We start from the raw sequence: 22,507 nt of genomic DNA, 5'->3' as shown, positions 1-22,507 counted from the left end.
TCAATCCCTTCATCACCCCCTGTTCTTCTCCTACCCCCTGTTGTCACCACTGTCTTCAAGTCGTTCATCCTCTTCATCCTGTACCTTTCGAGCCCACGTCACCATCTTGAAACAATCAAAGCCGTGAAACCTGGGGGACCGGAAAACAGAAGACTCGGACGAGCCCCAGAGCTCCATGTCCCCAATCAAAATGTTCAGTTGACGGCGAGAGTGAAGAGCACCGCCTTCTCAACGTCCGATTTCCATCCATTATGGCCCCCTACGAGATCTCTCCGCACGGCAGCACGATGCTCCGGAAGCGTTGTGGTTCCACGAGGCCCACCGGTCAAGCAGACAGCGACGACCACGGCGGATGGTTTTACTTGGGGACAAAGCTCCGCGGGCTTGGGCGAATGCCTTCTTGAAAACATCGAGAAGCTCTAATCCTGAGCGGTGAACCCCACCGCCGCGGAAAGCTGGCGAAGAGGCACGGGAAGCAGCACGTCTACTCCCTGGCTGAAGTCCATGTTTATTCTTGTATGGCGATACAGTATACCATCAACGGTGACCAGGGGTTGTTCTCTGGCGATCAGACTCTTATGATCTGACCGATGATGCTCCGCGGATATTTCTGAACCAGACGATCAGGATCGAAGACGTGAGAAGACCCCTCTGGCCCCCAATGGTAAGTCACAACCCACCAGCGGTAAGATGCAGTCGGTCATCACCTTCGTGACCTTTCAGCTTCAAGGAGTGACTTGTAGATTCACTCTCTTGCCGGACAAGAAACATTCAGATGTGTTGGGAAGACATAGATGCCTCGACGCGCCCACTGCCCGACATCTCCAATGTGGTATCTGAGCAGGGCGAAGCAAACGTCCGGTGAATACTACTCGCCACCTGATTTCAACTCTTAGCTCCCAAGCCATCAACACCAACGTCAACGCCACGGACCTGTCATCTGTAGTTCAGACCATTTCCATGTCTCCACCAGCACAGGCCCTTACAACCTTGTGCGGCACTTGGCATCGTCTCATCGCGTCCCAAAGCAGGGGGGACCACGAGCCAGGGACGGACTAGGCCCCCGAATAGCCTCATTGGCGCTTTTTGCTCAATTTCGCTTGGTTCCCAAATGCCAACGTGACGGTTCTCGATCTACCGCGGTGGCGCTCTTTCTTTTCCCCAGACCGCCACGGCACTTCCCACACCCCCTCTTTCCTTGCCACATGGACTCCTCTTCGACTCTTGACACCGGCGAGGAGCAGCAACTATCATCCCCCGGTCTAGAACCACTTCATCAACGTCTCAAATACGGTTAATCACTAGCGTGAGGCTGTCGCTGCGCGCTACATGGATGCCATGTTTGGGCCAGTACTGCCAAGTTGGCGCTAGCTCCGAAGGACCGGGGGGGTGAACGACTGAATCTTGGAGCTGGGATACCTTCCTGTACATATCAACGTCGTCCCTTCTTCTACACCTTTTCAAGAACCTTGGATGAAGTTGGTCTTCTAGGGCTGTCATCTCATTCATTGGAGTTCCACACTTTCCTTTGCGTCTTTGCGTGCTTCTCTTCGTCCCTGCCTTGACGGCACTTTCTGCACCTTTTGCCCAGGCGGCTTTGCTTTCTAATCTTGCTCTCTCTACCAGAGGCAGGTCCCTGGAGTATTATTCTAATAATCATGTCTGAAAGATCGTGTCCCGTGTCTGGATCCATCGGCGGTGGAAGGTGTCCCGCCGGTAATCGCGGACAGTCGGCGAGCAGACGAGTCGGCCCCAGGGGTTGTTCATTCTCGGGATATACGCAGCCTGGAGACCTCCATGCAGCTTTCGATGTGAGTGATATTTCAAGGGTTAGCTGGGCTTTGACTGATTCATGACAGATTCCACGAGGTGTAGATGTCGACGAGTGGCTTCGTGCTAGGTAAGACCGCCACAATCACGCCTCCGTCGTTACTGACAACATCTAGGGAGCGAAAAGCCATCAATGAGATCGTCTACTCAGACATCCCCTCGGCGGACCAAATCACACAAGTCAAAAATGTCGACTCACTAGTTGCAGACGACAGGGATCTTTTGGCCGTTGCTTTGGGCGCACCAGCTCGCCAGGTCATTCTTCGAGCCGAGGGAATCGGACAGCAGACCGGATGGAAGGATGGATATCTCAGCGCAGAATACGGCTTTTGCCCTCCCGATTCGAACGAAGCCGCCGGTGCCCTCGCCAACTGCCCAGGACGCGTATGGTCCGACCTCTGCGAGCGCATGCCCGGCTGCGTCTCGAGAGGGCGTGTCCGTGAGTCTGTGGCTGCTCTTCCTCTCGTGGAGGGAACGGAGGAAAACATCCCTGATCAAGCGTTATGGGCCTCCATCGTGGCTCTCGGCATGCTTTGCTCCATCTACCGATACGAAGACAAGAACGACGGTTATGATGGAGTCAGTATTAACTCCATCTCCACGAAGCCCCGCGTCGAGATGAGTGACGATCTTGGGCCCGAGCTCGTTGGCATCCCGAGGACTATTGGACTCCCGTACTGGCAGGTTTCCAGACGCATGGGACGCGCTATCCCGCACTTGACTTTCTTCGATCAGGCTTCTTACAACATCAAAGTGCGAGATCCGACTTCCATCTACCCCTATGTCGGACGCTTCGACAACACGGACTTGAGGTGGCCGATGTTTGGAGAGCGCACCGAGATCGCTTTCTTGAAGGGCTGCGCTGATACTTCAGGTTGGTAAAGCTTTGTCAAATGACGTGAAGTATCATCTACTAACATGCGAATAGCGTCATTCCAGCATGGCCCTGATGCTATCGCAGCGTGCCAGGAACACGTCATGAACCGGAATAATGAAGGCCTTCTGCGAGAGATGATCAGACTGAAGGAGATCCTCGAACGAATGCCCAACGCCTTCCACTCCATCTCGACCAACCCGAACTCTGGCGACAATTACGTATCGGCTGCCGAATGGGTGCGATGGGGAAAGTTTTCCGCGCCTCTATCCAAGAGATGCCCAGCTGCGTCCGGACTTCAGTTTCCGCCCTATCTTCTTATGGACGCCTTCCTCGGCCGGAAGAAGTATGACTCTTTCCTCGGAAACGAAGGATTGCACTTGAGAGCATGGCTTCCCTCGAACCTGAGAGCCTTCATCGCCTCTGTTGAGTACCACTACCGTATCCCAGAATATGTCAAGGCGTCTGGGGATCCCCGTCTCATGGGAGTGCTGGACGGGATCATCGAGGCTTACACGGGAGAGCGTGGGTTCATGGGGACGCATCGATACAAGGTGTTTGGTATTTTGGAAGTTGCTTCCAAGACTGGTCGGACGGAAACGAACGGCGCCTCAGGTGCATCCGATGACTCTGGGAGACCGTGGGAGGAGGTTCATCGACAGTTCTCTGACGCTATGAAGGAACGCCTGGAACCGTATCGCGGAAACATCCCGGTTGAACCCCATGAGATGCGTGGGACTTTCGAAGAGTGTCGTTACAAGTCCCGCATCCTGACACGCTCGTTCATCGACTCCGATCCAGAGCGCTCCATCGCCATGGTCACCCTCGACCTTCACAACACCGGCATCACTTTCCAGCCCGGCGATAGACTCGCCATCATGCCACTTAGCAGCTGGGAGGAATGCGCCAAGGTCGCCGCGGCTCTCGGCCTCGATACGATGCTCGATTCACCCGTTCTTCTCGACCGCAAATGGTCTCGCTTCGCCGAGCACCTCGACACCGTCTCCAACCACGGCGTCGCCAGCCCTCAGGCCCAAGCAAAGAAGCTCATGGTCAAGGATATTCTTCGACGGGGTCACTTAGCCCCGTTGACTCAGGAGCTTGTCCTTAAGATCCACGCTATGCTGAGGGCTTCATCCAATACTGTTCTTCAGGTGCTGGCCACGGACGAGTGGCCAGTCCGCGGTTCCCTCGGCGATCTTCTTCAAGCCGCCGTGATGGATACGCCCACGCACATCTGGGACCAGGCCTTCGATCTCTCCAACGACATCCCCTGGCTAAGCGACTTGATTCCTGTTGAAGTCCCGCGCACATATTCCATCTCAAACTACCCCGAAGAGCTTCTCCCCAGCACACTCGATCTTACTATTTCTCGCGCCGAGTACGACCTTTGCGCCACCTTCGCCGGCAAGTCCACCATCTCCCGCTCCGGCGTCAGCAGCGGCTACCTCAACCCCCGTGTCGGCTCCCCAGATGACTTCGTGTCAGACGAGGACGAGCTCCTGGTCGGCATATCCCGCCCCATCGCCTTCCAACTACCCCTTGATGCCTCTGCGCCTTGTGCATTCTTTTCTGGAGGCAGCGGCATCGCCCCTTTCCGCAGCTTTTGGCAGGCCCGAGCCGGCCGCTCTGTCGGTAGAAACATGCTCTTCCTTGGCGTTCAAAGCCGCGAAAAGTTCTGTTACGAGGATGAACTGCGTCACTATGTCAACGCGGGCTTCATGGAGGTCCACCTGGCGTTCTCCCGCGACAGCAGGGGTCTGGCCTATGATCCTTACATGAGAGATCTCGTCGAGCGCCGGACCGAACCGCGATACATCGACTCTCTCATTACCGAGCAAGGTGCCAGTGTATGCGATTTGGTCATGTCGAAGAAGCAAGGTGGTCTCGGCGGGTATCTGTACATCTGTGGCTCGGTGGCTGTTTTCGATTCCGTCATGAACGGCCTGCGCAAAGCCATCTACAACCACCGCACAGCGACGATGGAGTCTACGGACTTGATCATCAACACCGCCTTCGCCGAGCGGAGGATCATGTTGGATGTCTTCATGACTCCTAAGCCGCTCCCTTGCAACCGTCCCACGATCCCGCTCTCCCAGCTGGCTGCGCATACCGGTCACCGACCTGGAGGAAGAATGTGGATCAGCGTCCATGGCAGTGTCTACGACGTGACCGATTTCACTCCCATGCATCCTGGAGGCACTCTGATCATCAAGTCGAATGCTGGCGTGGACTGCTCAAAGTCCTTCGATAATCTGGCGCATACTAACAACCCCGAAGTCGCCAGCCTGCTCACCAAGTACTTTGTTGGTCATCTCACGCCCAAGCCAGAATATCACGACTGCGAAGAGCTGAGCAGTATCTACGACATGTGGTCCGCCTACCTACGCACAACCGTCGAGACCCTGGTCTCCCAGCAGTTCGAGATGGACGACATTCTCGGATCCTCGAAGCTCTGGTTTCAGGGCAGCCTGATCAACATGCTGGGGGTGCGCATCTTCTACCAATACCAATCCCGCCTCCTCCAGGGCGGCTTCTCCGCCCTCTTCGGCCCCAAATTCCAGGAGCTCGTCTTAAAGCTCTCCTTCACCACGGCCAACGCCGCCTCCCCGGGCGCCGATACGAAACTTCCCGACATCCTCGGCATCATCGCGCGGGCCAAGACGTCCAGCGATGCAGTCGCCACTTCTAAAGAGGTTTCTCGCATCGGACAGTTCATCTGCGACTCGGAGCCCGCACGCTTCATGGAGCGCGGCATTATGGATTATGCCAACAAATCCGTTCAGCTCGACATCGAACTCCTCGAGGACATCCGCGAAGAGGCGTGCCACGGCATGGACGCCTTCGACACCATCATGAACCTTGAAGCCTCCTCCGACTCACAGCGCGTGACTGCTCTCTGCCAATTCCTCATGCAGATTCTCGAGCGGATGGCGAAGCGGCTGGAGGTCTTCTACTCCAAACTCGCTCACTGCTCGATCTATCAGCCCGAAATCGAGCGCAATCCTGCCCGTACGCGCTGGAACCTCGTCAGAAGGCGTATCCACGATGGTTCTTTCTTTGTGTTGACGCAAAGCACCGTCATCGGCGCCGCTCCAGGATACAAGCCCGCACAGGAAACAGTGGAATTCGACAATGTGCTCTCACAGATTCAGCAGACGATCCGGAACGCGCCTCAAGTTCCGTCGCCAGTCGTGACACAGACGATGCAGCTCAACGAGAGGCACAGGGTACGCACCGAAGCACCCGTCAACGGCGCCTCGGCGTTCGAATCGCACCAGAACAGCAACGCGCTGAACCGCATGTCGACTTTCATCGACAAGAACATGCGGGCCATGCGAAGGCTAAGCAAGATGCCGCCGCCGAACATGAGCTTCGAGCAGATGGTGGCCGCGAATCAGCCGCAATTCCCATCCCACGGGGTCACCACGCCGCCGTCGAGTCGCGGATCCAGTAGGTCTCCGTCGAGAGGCCGGTTGCCGGCGGCAACGAACGCGCTGCATATACAGCAGGGCTTCCCACGTGCGCGCGCGCCATCGCTGGCGGAGGAGTCTATGAACCGAGTGACTCTCAACAGAAGGGGGACGAACGGGTCTGATGGAGGGCGGTCAATGTCGTCGCTCTCGCATCACCATCAAATGATGATGCACCACGGCATTCCGAGTCCCGTGGCCACGCCGCCGCTTGATCCCAGCACGGCGATTCAAAGCATGGTAAGCCGTTTGAACCTGAAGTCGCGGAGCGTAGGCGGCTCGTCGCCTGCGTCACCGGCCTTGTCGCTGGACGAGAAGGGACGGATGACGAGACTATCGGCGGCCGGGTCGATGCATAATCCACGGACGAGGTCAACAAGCACGTTGAGGACGTTCAAGTTAGTCGCAAATCAAGAGCAGGCGAGAATCGCTCCCACGTTTTGAAGATCCCAATTGGCCCGGATAATGAAGTAGAACCAGCGGTGTCATCCGCAATAGAATAGGATTTCATAGTATCAATTATTGTCTATTTCTCCGGTAGAGCTTTCGGGTTGTCAGCTGTTTACTGTCGATAATGACTAGTCAATTATCGTGCTTCTGAAGCCTTTGTGTCACAATCTGGTCACAAATTGTGCGGAAACATGACTGGAATCATACATTCATGGCTCTGTGTTGTGATTAATGAGGCAGACAGAAGACTGCGGACCATCTCATCCTCACCCACCAAAAGGGCAACACCAAGGACGGGAACGGTTAACATCCCTCTCCAGTAGGGACTCTGAAAATCCTTGCTTTTCGACGCCAGTCAAAGGAAGAACACTTCCTGCAATGATTATGCATCTGCGATGAAGATCCATCCTTTAGGATCCAACATCGAAGGCAGCAGGCAATCTCGATGTAACTCGAGTGAGAGACGTGCCACCTCATCACAGGTGAGTCCAACTTGACGATATAATCTCAGTTGAAAGACGATTCTATCTCATTTGAATCACGTAGTGTTATGAGACACGATCATATTTCGCGAACAAATCGCAATATGTGACCAAATGTGAAGAAGAAAGAACTGGACTTTGGCGATCATTCAAATGTGGCGAGTGAGAACGTGGCTGATGAGGTGTTCCGTCGCCAAGTGTGGCTGTGCCCTCCGAGACCGACCGGCGGGACGGGGAACACCGGCCAACTGGGCATCCCCCGACTCTGCCCAATCGTTTTCTTAAATCCAGGCGAACATGAACATTGCCACACTTCTCCAAGCTTCCTCTCATCTGTCCCACCCCGGTCTCGCGTTGACAGTTGACAGGCTGGCAGGTCAAGAAAAAACCCGACCCCAAGGCCCGGCGCCCGGCCCATGATATCATATGCCCGCTTGGCAAGGTAGCCACCGCACCGCCCGGCGAGCCGTCTCAGCATGGATACGCGTTCCAGGGTCCACCCATGTGACCATGTCATCTCCCCGGCCATCGCCTCCGCCGGCGTAGGGCCAAGTCAAGGTGGTACCGGATAGCTTCACGGTCTGGGCTGAGCTCTTTCTTGTGCGACTGCGCCCAGGTTGGGTGAGGTGCGATCTGCTCTGCGCAAACAAGTCGGCCGCGGGTACTACCTCGCGCCGTATACCTGCTTGATCTGCGCCTGCTTGTAGCGTTACTCAAGTATTCGTTTTCAGATGCGACTTCCCATGACCTCCCCCTTCGTATTTCATCTGATGTTCTGCGTGTGATAAAGAACGCCGTCCTCGGTACGAACAGAAAGTATGCAGGCAACAGCAGACCTGACCAAAGCAAGGTTAAATCGGCGGCCGGAGCATCTTCCCCCATCGCTTGCTTTGCCTATTGGATCGGTGAATGAGCAGTGCCACGCAGTCAGGCTTTTGATATAAGTAACGGTAAACTCTCGCCTTCGCTTCCGGCGACTTCGAACTTCCCTTTACGCACATATCTATCACCGCCCACCCACATCATCACCTCTTCTAAATCATCTGCAAGAAGAGGAACAACCAAACAAATCAAGCTACAGCAGAAGCCATGGATAAACCAACACCCCAAACCCCAGGCCCGCACCCGGCCACCGACCCGAACCGAAACCCGGACTACATCTCCCCATCCGGCCCGCCGCCCGCCTACCCTCCGGGCGAGAACCCTCCGCAGCAGCAGGGCTACGAGGCGCCGAAATACGGCAGCCCTCCCGATCACAACAACAACTACAACTACCAGCAGCAGCAACCGGTCGGCGGCGGACCGCAGAACTTCGCCCCCTACGGTACGCCGCTGCCGGCTCTCGGCCCGCACCCGGCGCCCATCGAGTGCCCCGAGTGTCGCGCGCGCGGCGTCACTGCCGTCGAGTACACCTCAGGTGGCTTCACGCACTCGCTGGCCGCGATTGTGTGTTTCGTCAGCTGTCTGGGGTGTATCCCGTACTTTTTCACCTCGTTGAAGGACGCGAGGCACAAGTGTTCGAAGGTATGTTTGTCGACGTTTCACCTTTCGCTCTCGGGTTTGTGGTGGCGGAGGTGTAAACGACGAGGGCTAACATTGACGATCGACAGTGTGGTATCCCACTTGCAACGTACCATCGCAGCGGACGCACCGAGGTCCATTGGCATGGTGCGTACAACGGCTGATGTTGGATATGGCGAGCTGACTCGGAGATTTTCGGTATCGGGAGTCAAGCTTTGTGGCGGTGGTCGGAGTTACGCAACTCGCAGGGGCACAGAAAGCGAGGAGCATTGCGATGCGTCGATGAGTATGATTATTACGCGAGGCGCCTAGGATACCCTTTTCATATCACGGTAGAAACTTATTTCGCTTGTTGTTGGAGCTTGTCTTCTCGGCCGTCTCGGTTTTCTTAAAAATCCTACATTGAAGTACAATGCCTGCCGCCAGATCCTGTATGCGTCGACTCACAGAGTCGGGAAAGTTGTGAAGACTGAAGAATAGGCTTGGCGTCGTTGCTCGGCGACGCCACTTCGACCGTCGCAAATTTGATCGGGCGAAATCAAAACACAATCATAGAGCCCTCAGCTTGGATTGACCTCACATCATATGCATGATGGCTGTCGCCATGACGGACTGCAACCAGAATTGAAAGCCCAGCGAGGACATGTTGCGGGTATCTATTCGATTATGTACAAGCTCCCCTAAAATCTATGTCATCAGCGAAGGCCCACGTAATCGGTAGATGGTACGCCGTACTTTTGACCCCTTTACGCCTGCCTCCGTATGCCCATTGCCTCGTGTGAATCGTTACGCCTTCAAATTTACTGCCCGTCATTGTAGGTAAGGTATGACGGGTTGACATCCTGCATCTCTAACCGCGACGCAGGACGTCTTGCTGGTCTCTTTCCTGAAGTACTCTGTGCTTGGTCGGCCGCGCTTCAGTTGGCGAAAATGCGGACGTTCAGATCGACACTGCCTGTCGCAATAACACATCGGATTGATACTTCTGCTGGCTTTGCCGCCGTCTTGCTCGGGGTTCCGTTGGCGCCGTTCTGTCCATCACCGTTGGTGACCGCCTCGCGGACAATACCTGGCGCCCATCGCAAGCATGAGACAAAGTGCCCATGTACGTCGTCAAGTACCTTGACGCACTTGCCTTCCTGTGCGAGATCCCAGCATCGTAATGTCTTATCGTCGGATACACTGAGGAGGTATTTGCCGCCGGGGTGGAACACGAGAGCGCGTACCCAGTTGTCGTGGCCAGTCAGTGTCTTGATGCAATTCCCTCTGGCGTCCCAGAGACGAATGGCCTTGTCTCGACTGCCTGTCGCCATAAATTCGGCCGAGCTGGTCGCCGGTGGTGGCTTCTTCAGGCCCGCGAGAGTAGCCAGGTGGGAGTAAGCGGCAGGTGGTGCGAGCGTGCAACATTCGACGACGTGCTCGTGACCGACGAGCATCAGCTTCACCTCGGGATTGGCAGCGCTGATATCCCAGAGACGTCCAGTTTGATCGTTCCCGGCCGAGAGGAGGAAACGCCCGTCGGGCGAAGGGCAAACATCGCGAACCCAATCGGCGTGTCCCCTTAGTGTCTTGACGCAGTACCCGGTGGAAACGTCCCAGATGCGCAGCGTTTTGTCGCGACTGGCGGAAACGAGGAGATTTCCTGAGCTCCCAGCGCCTGCAGCTCCCGATGGAATAAACCTGACCGCACTGACACTATGATCATGCCCGGGCAACGTTCGGATGTTTTTGTACTCGTCTGAAGGGTCCCAAAGCTTAATCGTCAAGTCGCTGGAACAAGAAGCCAGCAACGTGGCACCCCGGGGACCTCCAAAATCGACATCCAGCACGGCTTTGGTATGACCCTTGATAGTTCTCTCCAGCTCGCCCAGTTCCCAGTCCCAGATTTTGATGGTGTAGTCTTCCGACCCCGACGCCAGAGACGAGAAGACGGGATGGAAGGCGACGCAAGTGATGGGGTCTCGGTGGGATTGGAGGGTGTGTCGAGCAGGAGAACGTGGAAGCCAGCTGGCAGGATCTTGATTTCGTCGAGACAGAGAGGTCGGCGTCGCGTTGTCGATTTCTGATTGCAAGGAGGCAGTTCGGGACTCTAGTTCCATTATCTAGGCCCAAGTCAGTCGGGTCACCGTAGGGAATCGAGGCAAACGACAGGTGCGCACCTTTTTTTGTAGCCTCACGACACTGGTCCATTTCTTCTCCAGGAGACCCTCGTATTTCTTGGAAGTTGCGGCGTCGAAGGCCTCGCCGATCTGCAGCTCCTCCCTCAGGGCGTTGGCGGCATTCGGGAGGTTGCTTGAGGAGAGGTACGCGATAATGGCCTTGTGCCTATTTGACTCTGGTAAGTATGTGTCCAGTTTGTTGGTGAGGAGGACGGTACGAACAGCTCTTCAGCCTGCCGGGAGGTCAAGATTTGGCTCATGGCGGTGTCTTGGTCGAGGAAGGAGAATCAACAGAGAAGCCGGAGATTTGTTTAGATAGTCGCGAAGCTGCAGCGACGCGCACAATGGCAGACGACAGGCGGCAGCGAGTCGAGTCGGATCAATTGTCGTTTGGTAAGGCAGGCAGAAATGGTGCTCGGGGCTTCGTCCGGCGGTGTCGCGGCAACCTGCGATGCGAGGGTGATGCGCGACTGAGACCGGGTAGCAGGCGACAGGGCAAAATCTGCAAGGCTGCTGTCGATTGATGGGCCAGACAGTCCCGGGGGTAGTCTTGAGAATGACAGCCTCGCCGCGTCGGTCGGGGAATTTTGCTGCAGCGAAAAAGGCAGAGGGGAGGTCGGGGCCGACCGGGCCAAGTGGCAGTTTAAAGTTGAAAGGCGGTGTCGGCGGAGACGGAGACGAGGACGAGTCGGTGACGGTTCAGGGATGTTGAGCTGGTCTTATTGGGTTGGGTGACAGTGCTACTACCAGGTAGGTAAGGTAGATAGACCAGATGGAAGGTATATTGTTAGGGGTTGGGTGCCCAGGCGGTGGGAAGCATGTCTGTCTCTCTGGCGTCGTGTCTTTCTATCGCATTTGGGGGTGACGATGCAATGGAACTCCAGAAACGAGGGGTGATAATGTGACGGAGACAGCCCAGAGGTAAGGTAGGTAAGGTATTCGCACTACGGCCCGGATACTGGAGGTGGGCGGCGAAATGGAATGTTTCATGTGCTTTCCGATGCTTGAAGAAAGTTGGAGGAGCCCTCCACTGCGGCAGGTGCATGTGTTGGGTGGTGCTGGTCGCGGTGTCGCGGTCTGACGGCCCGGCGAGAAGTGGTACGCAGTGGCGGGCAGTAATGCAGTAAGTAATGTCGGCAGATGGCAGAGCGGTGACCCCAAACAAAGAGACGGACCCCTCCACAGGGGCCCTGGGGAAATTTCCATGTGAGCCTCATTGGAGGAGGGGGAATGTGGCTCCAAAGTCTTCAAGCCGGAGCCTGGAGATTGAAGAACCTGTGACGGGACGGGAGTGTGGCTTCCATCAGATTGGCGGCCGAAAAGATTGGATCCAAACTGGAATTCGAGTGAGGTGCTCAATCAACAGGTCTTGCCAGCGGGATCTGGTGTGACATCACTCGGATAGCTGTTTCTGTAGCAATGGTTTACTGTAATAGCCGCTGATTGGACATTGCCAATGGATGCATCAACAGACAGCTGCAGCTATCGGCGTAGTACAGATTCCGGCACCTTCATCTCAGAATAGTTGCACGTTTGGCTCAACACTGCGAAATGAGACGGCACCAATATTGGAGGTAAGGTAGTGTGGTCGACAATTGTCACTCAGCCACAGCTCTGAGGTCACTCTCTTATGCCATGATTTATTACGTTGAGAGTGGATATCAAAAGGAGGCTTACAACGGCCATTAATGCAAGAATGAGCGGGCATCGAGTATTTGCAGATAGTGTACGGAGTAAAAGGAAAGAATTAATTAATATTCGACGTCAGGGCTAGCCCAGCCATGGTTTGGGCTGGACACGTCCTGAGAACTACTGCCAAAAAAGGGTTCAAGGTGAGGCCCAAGGTGAGGTGAGAGGTCAAGGGCATCCACTCATGTTATCAACAGCTATCTATTGGCAGATATCTCTATCATGTGATCTTGTTTACTCTTCCAAGCAGGACCCAATCATGCCCAACCATGACCCATCTAGGCTTACCCCACACTGCAGCAAATCAGCCAATGAAACCTCGATTATGCCCGGCTAAGACCCACTGCACCGACCATGCCCAATGCTGCCCACCTCACACCTGTGACTGCCCGGTGCAGCTCCCAGGCTCAGGCTTCTCAGTGGCCTGGGCGCTGTGATGTGAACCCCATCCAAGCACCAAGAACACAGGTGCAGACACAAAGCAGGTGGGTGGCCTGGGTTGGGTCCCTTCTTTCCTTGTCCCGACAACCAAAAATTCCCCAGTGCCTCAGAGAAAAACAAAAGAAAACAGCACCTTACCTACCCCCCGGCACATTCCACACAATTGGATTCTATCCTGCCCATTCCCTCACAGACCTGACAGCCGCAGCCGCATTGGACTGACGTCGATTTTTGCACCTTCACCTGCATTGCAACTGCAACAGTCCGCGCCCGCCTCGTCTCGGGAGAACGGGAGCTGCTTTTAGCTCTGGACCTCTTTTAGCTGCATCTTTGACCCTTTGTTTCTCCGCGAACATCCCGCACATACCTTTTTGCCAATCGCACATACCGTCCCGTCTGTTTTCCATACCTCACCTTACCCTCCTCCACCTACTCTTGCTATTGTCACTTCTGCAGTCACTGCTGCTGCCCGCTCCTCTGCAGACAGGAGCATCTCCAACAGCAATCTACTTGCTTTGCTCTGTACCTTTCAGTACCTTGCTTCCAAACATACCCCTCCATTGACTCGACGACCCCGGCAATTCTCTTGCTGCCGCGACAACCTCACCACCTGATCTTGATCTGGCCCAGCTCCGGTTTGACTGCCATATTGTAAGTCATGCCTCTCCCCTCCACATCAGACACTCCTACCGTTGCCGCCGCCGGCCATCTGCATGCCGCCCTCCTGCCCGGTACCGTTTGCAACATGAATCGTCGAATTAAACATACCCGTTCCCTATCCAAGCTAATCAGAAGAGTAGCCAGCCTCGGAAAATCACATCTCCACGACAAGGAGAACCCTCTCCTCGATCCGAGCCCCCCGCCTCTCCCTACAACATCTCATCGACGACCCTTACAGCCCTGCCAACAGCCCTCCGTTCCGATGGCTGAAGAGGAGGACTTTAGCTCCCTCCCCCTCTCGGACAGATTTGTCCACAAGGTAGGACCATACGCGCGCCTCGTCGCTTTGCGCCATAGTTGCTGACGCGCTCCAGGTTTGGAAAGTTCGCAAGCAGGCCTACGAAGACGCCGCCAAGGCCTTCGCCGCCACCGCCGACGAACACGACAATGCCTTCAGACCGTTCCTCTCCGACTCGGGCCTGTGGAAGGGCGCTGTCGCAGACTCAAACGTCGCCGCTCAGCAAGAAGGTCTCGCCGCATACTGCGCCTTTCTCAAGTTCGGCGGCAAGGAACACTCCACGAGGACGCGCGGAGTCACAATCGGTCCCATTTGCGAAAAAGGCCTGCCATCCACACGTGCCGCCGCCAAGGACTCGTCACTAGAAGCCCTCCTGCTGCTCGTCGAGCTCGACGTCTCCGCTCCCGTCATTGAGGAAATAATCCCCGCGCTCTCCAACAAGCAACCGAAAGTTGTCGCAGCGGCCCTCAACGCCCTGACTGCCATCTACCACAACTATGGCTGCAAGACGGTCGACCCCAAGCCCGTCCTCAAGGTCCTCCCGAAGGCCTTTGGCCACGCCGACAAGAATGTTCGTGCCGGCGCGACAAACCTCGCCGTCGAGTTCTACCGGTGGCTGCGCGAAGCCATGAAGCCCATGTTTTGGGGCGACCTCAAACCGACACAGCAGACCGACCTCGAGGCCCAATTCGAGAAGATCAAGTCCGAACCTGCCCCCAAGCAAGAACGCTTCTTGCGCTCACAACAGGCCGCCATGGCCCGCGCGCCGCCTCCGGGGGCCGAGGGAGAGGAGGAAGAGGGTGGTGATTACGCGGAAGAGCCCGCCGAGATGGACGCTTATGATCTGGCGGAACCACAAGACGTCTTCAGCAAGATTCCTGCCAACTTCTCTGAAGCTCTGGCCTCGTCAAAGTGGAAGGAGAGAAAGGAGGCTCTCGAGGCCCTGTATGCGGCCATCAACGTCCCCAGGATCAAGGACGGCGACTTCAACGAAATCAACCGCGGTCTTGCCAAGTCCATGAAGGATGCCAACGTCGCAGTCGTTACCCAGGCTGCCCAGTGTATCGAGGTCCTTGCCAAGGGGTTGAGGAAAGGCTACGGCAAGTACCGCACTGTCGTCATGCAGCCCATCATGGAGCGCTTGAAGGAGAAGAAGGCGACGGTACAGGATGCCCTTGGTGCTGCGTTGGACCAAGTCTTCCAGGCTACGAGCCTGACCGAGTGTCTGGAGGACATCACAGCCTTCCTCGTCCACAAGAACCCTCAGGTGAAGGAAGGCACCATGAAGTTCCTGATTCGCTGTCTCAGAACCACCCGCGATGTTCCCAGCAAGCCCGAAATCGCCTCCATCGTCGAATTTGGCAAGAAGCTATTGGCCGAGTCCAGCGAAGGCCTGCGTTCAGGAGGTGCCGAAATTCTGGGAACCGTTATGAAGATCATCGGCGAACGAGCCATGAACCCGTACATGGAGGGCCTCGACGATATTCGCAAGACCAAGATCAAGGAGTTCTATGATACGGCCGAGGTCAAGGCCAAGGAGAAGCCCAAGCCGCCCCCGCCAGCAGCAAAGGCACCTCCGCCTAAAAAGGTTCTTGGAGGCAAGAAACCGGCCGGCGTAAAGAGACCTGTGATGCCCCCTACTACAGCCAGCGCGACTCCTCCCGCCGACCCCGAGCCCCTCTCTCCCCAAGCCACTTCTCGCCCGAAGCCCGCTGCTGGTAAGCTCGGCATGCCGAAACCATCCGGCCTTGCGGGACTCAAGTCCAAGCGACCACTCGGTGCACCAGCTGCCGCCCCGGCTGCTGCCTCCCCTCGCCGCCCCGTCATGCCCGAAGATGACGAACCTGCCCCTCCTCCGCCTCAGCCCCGCCTTGGCCTGGGTCGCGGCGGCCTGGCCGGACGCTCCCTTGCCAAACCCGCTGCTCCCGTTCAAATGCCCCCCGCTTCCCCCCCGCCATCAAGTGGCCTTACCGCAATGGAGCAGGCCGAACTTGAGGAGCTGCGAGCATCGAATGAGCGTCTCACCCGCCAAGTCGACGAGATGAGACATGAGAGGAGCAAGTACATGTCCGAGATTCAAGAGCTCAAGAACCAAAATGCCAGCCTCATTGAGGACCACACCCGTGACGTTCTCAGCATCAAGGCCAAGGAGACGCAGCTTGTCCGCGCAAGAAGCGACGCCGAAGCGGCTGAACAGACTAATGATCGTTTGAGACGTGAGCTTGATAGACTCAAGAGAGCGCTCAACCATGCCGAAGGTCTCAACTCTAGACAAGGAATGGTCAGCCCAGGTAAGACCATGTTCTTTGCATCATCCCGCCCAGGCGCTAACATCATACAGGCGTTGCCTCTCCTACGCACGACGATGTAGGCATCTACCGCGACAACTCGTATGGCACTTCCTCTTCCAGACATAACCGCGTTAGTTACGCCAGCAACCTGTCTGAGGAGAAGGAGAACGGAGACCACCACTATCCTCGCTCAAAGGCGCTCAGTCCCGAACTCAGGTACACCGGCAGCGCCTCGTCTGGTCGTGGCAGCCCGGCCAGAGGCTATCGCAGCTCCGGTGCAACACCCGTTGATGAACTGCCACCTCCCCCGCCACAGTACTCAGGCAGCGCCGCCACCACCGGCGGCGGTCACAGTTCAGGAAGCAATGGCGTGGAGAGCTGGAAGCGTGCCGCTGAAGTAACTAGCCAGCTCAAAGCCAGGATCGAACAGATGAAGGTCAGTCTTCCATTGCCTCTCTCCTCTTCACAGTCACTAACATCTGGCAGGCGAAACAAGGATTCGCTCGCCCTTGAGCTGGCCACGAACCCCGCATCGGAGGTTCTGTCGGATATCACGTGAAAATGAAGGTGGATGGGTCGGGGTGTCATGATGGTCACGGTCGGGAGGTCCCGTTGGTTGTTCTAAGTTGCATATCATTGGCGTCGGATGCATACCCATACCTCAGTCCGGCCTGCAATTGGGAGCAGACATGTTTTTGTCTGTATGAGTTATGGATTTTCAGTTCCTTGTCGACCTCGTCTGTATAGCCCCCAGGGCGCGAGTGTACTTTTAATTCATGAAGATAACGATCAAAAAGTGGACAGCAGTCACGTTGATGGTAGTTCATATGGTGCTTGAAACATGTGGTATCTCATTCCAACTACTCATTTCTTCGTAGGATCGCAATGTCCATTCTGGAACCCAGTCGACCCCTCCCACCTGACGCTTTTCTCGCAATTCCCTCGTCTCTGGTCACCATCTTAATTATCGGTCTCCGTAAGCAAGCCAATTGCGGGCCTTCTTCAACACTTCTCGACGACATTACTCCCCGGTGCCTGCTTGTTCCTCGATCGATTCCAACGATTTCGACATCCGTTCGGTCACATCGCTCGCTCGCTCGAGTCGTGCGGCGTTAACTGCAAGACAGATCAGGCCCCTTCCAGCCAATGATACCCGGCATTGTACTCGGGTCGCCAGCGGGGGATGTACTTCACACCCGGTGCCCCGTCCTCCTCCGCCTCCGCATGCGCCTGGGCCTCTTGCGCTTCTTGCTCGCTCCTCGCCATCATGTCGACGAGGTGCGGCATGTCTCTCTTTTCAACGACCGGGTCGCGTTGCTCGGCGGCGGGCTCCTGGAAATACGGAGACGGCCTCATGATCTCGTGCTCCATAACCGGCGACCCCTCGACATTCTCTTCCCGGTTGTGGAGCTCGACCTTGACGGGGTCGACGCGGAGTCTGCTGAGGTCGACGTTGTCGACGCCGATCTTGCCCGTCTTGCGGCCCAGGTCGACGGGCTCGGTGATCATTTTGTTGTCTTTGGGGATCGGGACCGGGACCGGTATGGCGAGGGCAAAAGCGCCCATGCAGAAGATGACCAGGTTGATGAGGAGAGACCTTATCGGTGCCATTTTGTCATTTGTTGTTGTGCATTTGTTGCTGAGGGTTGTTTCGGGGTTCGATATTGAGGAAATCAGTAAGATTTGGAAGAGCAGTCAGAGGATGTCGAGAGAGCTGTGTGAGGAGGGGGCGACACAGAAAGCTCCTTATACTTTGAGTAGAAGCTTTCTCCGTGATTCCATGGATCGGGAGATGGGAATGGGCGGGGAAGGGAGGGAAAAACTGAAGCCAAAGCTCGTGTGCGAGCTACCAGAGCTTACCTGTCTGTCCATGCTCTCATTCTGGCCAGAGCACCTTTTGGATAGTCGGGAAAGCTTATGGTGAGGGGAAGCTCGGGCGAAAAGGGGTTCACCCTGGTGGTTTGGTGAGGTCATTACCAGAGATGAGACCAACTTGGTAAAGGGACAAGCTTTTTCTTGGGGGCCGTGATGGAAGGTTTGAGGGGGAGGTGGGTGTGAGGGCGATCCCATCCGAGAGGTCGGGTTTTCGGGAGATGGGATTGCTTGGGTTCCTTCATGGTCTAATGTAGGCTTGGTGAGTTGATGAATTACTCGTCTTGAGGTTAACAAGAGGGCAGTTGCTATCGCGTCGGATGGACTTCGGATGTCGTTGCGTTTACTTGGCCGGATATGTAGTCTGTGTTGTTGGGTAGCATTGGCGTTTACTGTAGATCTGGGCTAGATTAGATCTCATTCTGATCTCGTCGCATTGAAGGGGTTTATCTCACTGCTAGCTAGACATGGCTTTTGTGCGCCTACGTCCAAACAAACAGAAGCTCTCCACGAGTGAAGAAAGCAACTACGATAGTAATAGCTATAGATTTGAAATCTACGGCATGAAGTAGCAAAGAGGCTTACTTGTTGTATCTTCTTTACATTGCCTTATATATCATCAACAGCGTTTCACCTGGCTTGAATATTCGTCGTCTACTGGTCTTGAACCTGACGCCCTCCGTTCCCCTTCTCTTTTAGGCATTCAGCGACCGCCTACATCTGCCCGTCTTGCCACTAACAGCATTTTACTCACTGAGCTCTTTCTTTACATCATGAATTGATCATTATATTCGGCGGTGAGAACTTGCACGTGTGCTTGGAGCAAACTGTCTACCACACTATCTTGTTTTCGGCCGTTAACCGCACCGAAGCAATGCTCTACAAAGGCTTGAACCCGGTATTTCCAATGTCAAACCCGATCTTATCGTACATAGACAGGGCGACGCCAGGTTGCACAATGAATGGCAATGATTGGGGAACCGGAACACTCCGCTCGAATCGGCGGGACCCCCGATCGAACCCGGTCTCGATTCTGTTTAGTGGATACTGGTGCACAGGCCACCAGACGGTGTGGGCTCCGGGGCCGTCGCCGGACTTCACGTTCGGCCGGGCCGCGGAGACGGTGATTCCACATCTTATGCACTTGGACAGGTAATCAAGCATGTTGGCTGCTCGGGACATCCTCAGAGCTGCTCTGGTACTGCGTAGGTGTGAAACCACGTATTCAAGTTTGAGTCTTATGCGAATGCCTAGTTGCTCTGTTGCCAGTTGAGGGGTTCTGGTAGGGCGACATGGATGATCAACAACAGCCCAGGGACGACTTTTCCCGCCAATGTCAGGCTCTTATCATGCCCCCCACAGTCGACTCGAGGACCTCTTCTGCTTCACTCTTCTTGTAACCGACGAAACCAAAAAGAAAGCAATACGAAAAATGAAAACCTGCACCCCTGGAGCCTTATAGTGGAGCCTCTCGTCCGTGCCTTCGACCCGCATTTAACCGCCGCCATCCCGCACGGCTTGGCCAATTTAACTGCGTCCAAGTTGTCCAACTCTGGATGTGCTGTGCAGATCCCGGTGAGACGGCAGGACGGATCCACGGATGGCTGCTTACAAGACGCTTACAACACTGCCGACAACTCGCTCTCTCTTCAGCCGGGCAATCCGACTTGTTCCTTGTCGAATTCCACGACAAGGACAAGGTTTTCAAACCCACATCATCCGCCGCTAAATCGGCGAATCGGCCGAGATCGCATGCCTCCCAGAGCCTGCCAGCAGAGGTGCTCTAAGCGAACACCCGTTCATGGACACAATGACACTTTACAATGATACCCTAGAGATTGCAGTCTATGATGGTTGGTAAACATGGCGAAGTTCCAGAAATGAAAGCGAGGTCAGCTTCGGAAGCAAGAATACTGTTGCTTCGGAGAGAAAAGCGTAGAAACTTGGACATGCAGAATCAATACCAGTCAGTGATCAAAATTCAAAAGTACCCTCAAGTAAAGACTGAGGCTCGCAAGAATCATACCAAAATGGCGAATCCTCCGCCCTGCAAACCCCATCAAGATCCCAGCCGGACTCGCATTGTCTGTGAGGCATATCTGCATCGGCCCCAGTGTTTTGAGTCTGGTTTGGGCCCATCACCCCATGTGCGGTTGGGGCATTGCGTGATGCTGCCCCATGGGCGTCTTCACCACGGCCCATTCTTCATCTTCATTTCGCGACCTTGACTAATCTCACCTCTAAAAGCCTGTCGGCCCAATCTCAACACTCATTCTGCAAAGTACAGAGAACCATTCATCACGGAAGGATGGCCAATCGCCTCCTCCTTGCATCATCGGTCCCTGTATGCCCTTCGCTTGGAGGCACGCCGGCGTTGTCCCCGGGACAGAAGTATCCGTACCTGCATTTCTGCACCGACTTGACTGAGACAGTAAATGACATTCACAAACTCAGATGCGGCTGGTGTGATGCCTAAAGGCCTACTTTGCAGGAACTCCGTAGTTCTGCTGACGATTTTCGGCTTCCGTTTCCGGGTGGCTAGAGGCTGCGTCGGTTCTGATGGACTAGAGTATGTGAGGACTTGCTTTTGCTCGCTTCTTCTAATCCATATATACCTTTTCTTCCACTTCCCATTGTTCAGTGAATTGCATGTGAGATTGATCCCATTCTGTCCCGAAAACGACGCCGACACTCCTTCATCTCCAACACCGCACAACATGGCGGGCGTCGCAAAGGAAGCCGTTGTGGTGAGTCAGCCCTAACCGCAGCATGCAGCAGGCGATCTGCATGTTTGCTACATTGTTTGCCTGCTAACGAGCAACACGGGCCAGCCCATCGAGGGCGCGCTTTTGGCTCTAGCTATTGCCTTCGTCCTCGCTCGACTGTCTCTTCGACTTCTTCGACAGCGTCAGAACCTTACCATCAGCGATTGGATCCTCATCTTGTCCCTGTTCGATGCGATTGCCCTCTTCGCAACCGACACTATGGCGTACAACCTGGGCGGAATGGACGAGTACGACCCTGAGGCACCAGAGCCGCCATTGGAGGACCAGATCAGGCTGATGAAGGTGTCTTTTGCGGGCAACTACTTCTACGACACCGGCATCTACATCCCAAAGCTTGCCATGCTGGCCTTCTATTTCAAGTTGATTCCGAAGACAATGCCACTACTACGAAAGACGCTGTATGGAGTCACCGCTCTCACCGTGACTTTCGCCGTCACAACCTGCTTTCTGGATACTTTTTGGTGTGGACCAAATGTGTCCGTTAACTGGGATATCGATGGCTCATGTAGCACGTTCGATTCGAAAGATGTTTTCCGCATCGACTGGGTTTTGAATTTCATTTCAGACATTTTGAGTCAGTATCCTAGCTCATGTGAATGGGTTCGTTGACACTTTCACTAACACCCACGTAGTCTTCGCTATCCCATTTCCTCTTCTTCATGGCCTACAGCTGAGCAGAAGATACATCGTTGGTCTCATTGCCACCTTTTCCACAGGCATCATCACCATTGGGGCGAGTGTTGGAAGATTTGCCACTGTCGAGTCCATCAAAGCGTGGACTAATGTTTGTGAGTCTCTTCATCTCCCTAATTCAATCATGAATGTCAAGTCTGACAAGCTCTCAGACGTGCTGTCCATGACCGAGGTCACGGCTGCAATCTTGGTGGTATCACTGCCTGCACTCAAGTCACTTCTCCATCGCCGCGGGCTCAGTACTTCGAAGTACGGAACTGCCCAGTCGGGTTCCGCCGGGCTGGGGTACAGCAAGCACCCAACCCCGTCCAGCCACTTCAAACTTTCATCGGGGAGGGACCCTTACATGGCAACCACGCGGGTGGCTGCCGAGAACGAATCTGGAAGCGAAGTGGAACTCAACACCCTCAAACGATCGGATGTGATTTACAAGTCGGAACGCGTGAGCGTGACCTATCAGCGGCGCGAGAACGCAGGCGAGGACGGAGATCAAGGAGGGCCTAGATACTAGCTAGTTACTCAAGGGCTCTGGGTGGCATGATGAGAATTTCCAACTTGCAGAAAAGCCTGCAAGTACTGGGTACAAAATAATTTGTTTGAATGAGTGGAGACTGCAAAAGCTGGACTCAACAGACTGGCCATTCAACACACTTGAGAACCAGAACCAACATGCACTGGGCCAACATGCGACGAAAAAGTGCCAGACTTTTGAAGCCATAACATGTGGTAATCGTCCGGGCCCGCCGGACCGAACGGAGCGGGACCGAACGGCCAATTAAGAAGCGGCCCGGAGTGGGAGACGATGCCTAATCTGGAGTCGGTTCGACCGCGTATCTGCGGATCTGCGGCGCGGCTGCATGGGCGAGATTGGGCAATGTTACCACAACCCGTTGGCCGACAGACATTAGAAACCAACAACCATGTTCTGACACATGAGAGGGGCAAAAAGGAAGAATAAGAAATAAAAAAGGGTCCTGGGCTGATTTAT

General features: G+C 55.2%; 5 protein-coding genes across 5 annotated transcripts; 3 read left to right on the top strand and 2 right to left on the bottom strand.

Annotated features, from left to right (window-relative positions):
• Positions 1–1,658: 1,658 nt before the first annotated feature.
• CkaCkLH20_04396 (sulfite reductase flavoprotein alpha-component) lies at positions 1,659–8,794 on the top strand (the record flags this gene model as incomplete). The annotated part of the gene is made up of 6 exons (XM_038887115.1): positions 1,659–1,811; positions 1,860–1,900; positions 1,947–2,704; positions 2,759–6,157; positions 8,227–8,633; positions 8,720–8,794. 6 exons carry the CDS (start codon positions 1,659–1,661, stop codon positions 8,792–8,794), a joined length of 4,833 nt encoding a protein of 1,610 aa, XP_038747819.1.
• Positions 8,795–9,547: 753 nt separating this feature from the next.
• Positions 9,548–11,049, bottom strand: CkaCkLH20_04395 (WD domain-containing protein; the record flags this gene model as incomplete). The annotated part of the gene is made up of 3 exons (XM_038887114.1): positions 9,548–10,732; positions 10,790–10,955; positions 11,012–11,049. The coding sequence occupies 3 exons, from the start codon at positions 11,047–11,049 to the stop codon at positions 9,548–9,550; spliced, it is 1,389 nt and encodes a 462-aa protein (XP_038747818.1).
• Positions 11,050–13,577: 2,528 nt separating this feature from the next.
• CkaCkLH20_04394 (spindle pole body) lies at positions 13,578–16,727 on the top strand (the record flags this gene model as incomplete). Its single annotated transcript, XM_038887113.1, has 4 exons — positions 13,578–13,671; positions 13,720–13,898; positions 13,954–16,168; positions 16,219–16,727. 4 exons carry the CDS (start codon positions 13,578–13,580, stop codon positions 16,725–16,727), a joined length of 2,997 nt encoding a protein of 998 aa, XP_038747817.1.
• Positions 16,728–17,296: 569 nt separating this feature from the next.
• CkaCkLH20_04393 (uncharacterized protein) lies at positions 17,297–17,779 on the bottom strand (the record flags this gene model as incomplete). The annotated part of the gene is made up of 1 exon (XM_038887112.1): positions 17,297–17,779. The coding sequence occupies one exon, from the start codon at positions 17,777–17,779 to the stop codon at positions 17,297–17,299; it is 483 nt and encodes a 160-aa protein (XP_038747816.1).
• Positions 17,780–20,757: 2,978 nt separating this feature from the next.
• CkaCkLH20_04392 (archaeal flagellin n-terminal-like domain-containing protein) lies at positions 20,758–22,030 on the top strand (the record flags this gene model as incomplete). Its single annotated transcript, XM_038887111.1, has 4 exons — positions 20,758–20,787; positions 20,872–21,400; positions 21,459–21,614; positions 21,672–22,030. The coding sequence occupies 4 exons, from the start codon at positions 20,758–20,760 to the stop codon at positions 22,028–22,030; spliced, it is 1,074 nt and encodes a 357-aa protein (XP_038747815.1).
• Positions 22,031–22,507: the final 477 nt, after the last annotated feature.

The sequence above is a fragment of the Colletotrichum karsti genome (genome assembly GCF_011947395.1).
Source record: "Colletotrichum karsti strain CkLH20 chromosome Unknown Scaffold11, whole genome shotgun sequence".
NCBI lineage: Eukaryota > Fungi > Ascomycota > Sordariomycetes > Glomerellales > Glomerellaceae > Colletotrichum > Colletotrichum karsti.
Note: the sequence above shows the minus strand (reverse complement) of the source record. Positions and strands in the feature narration are given on the sequence as shown.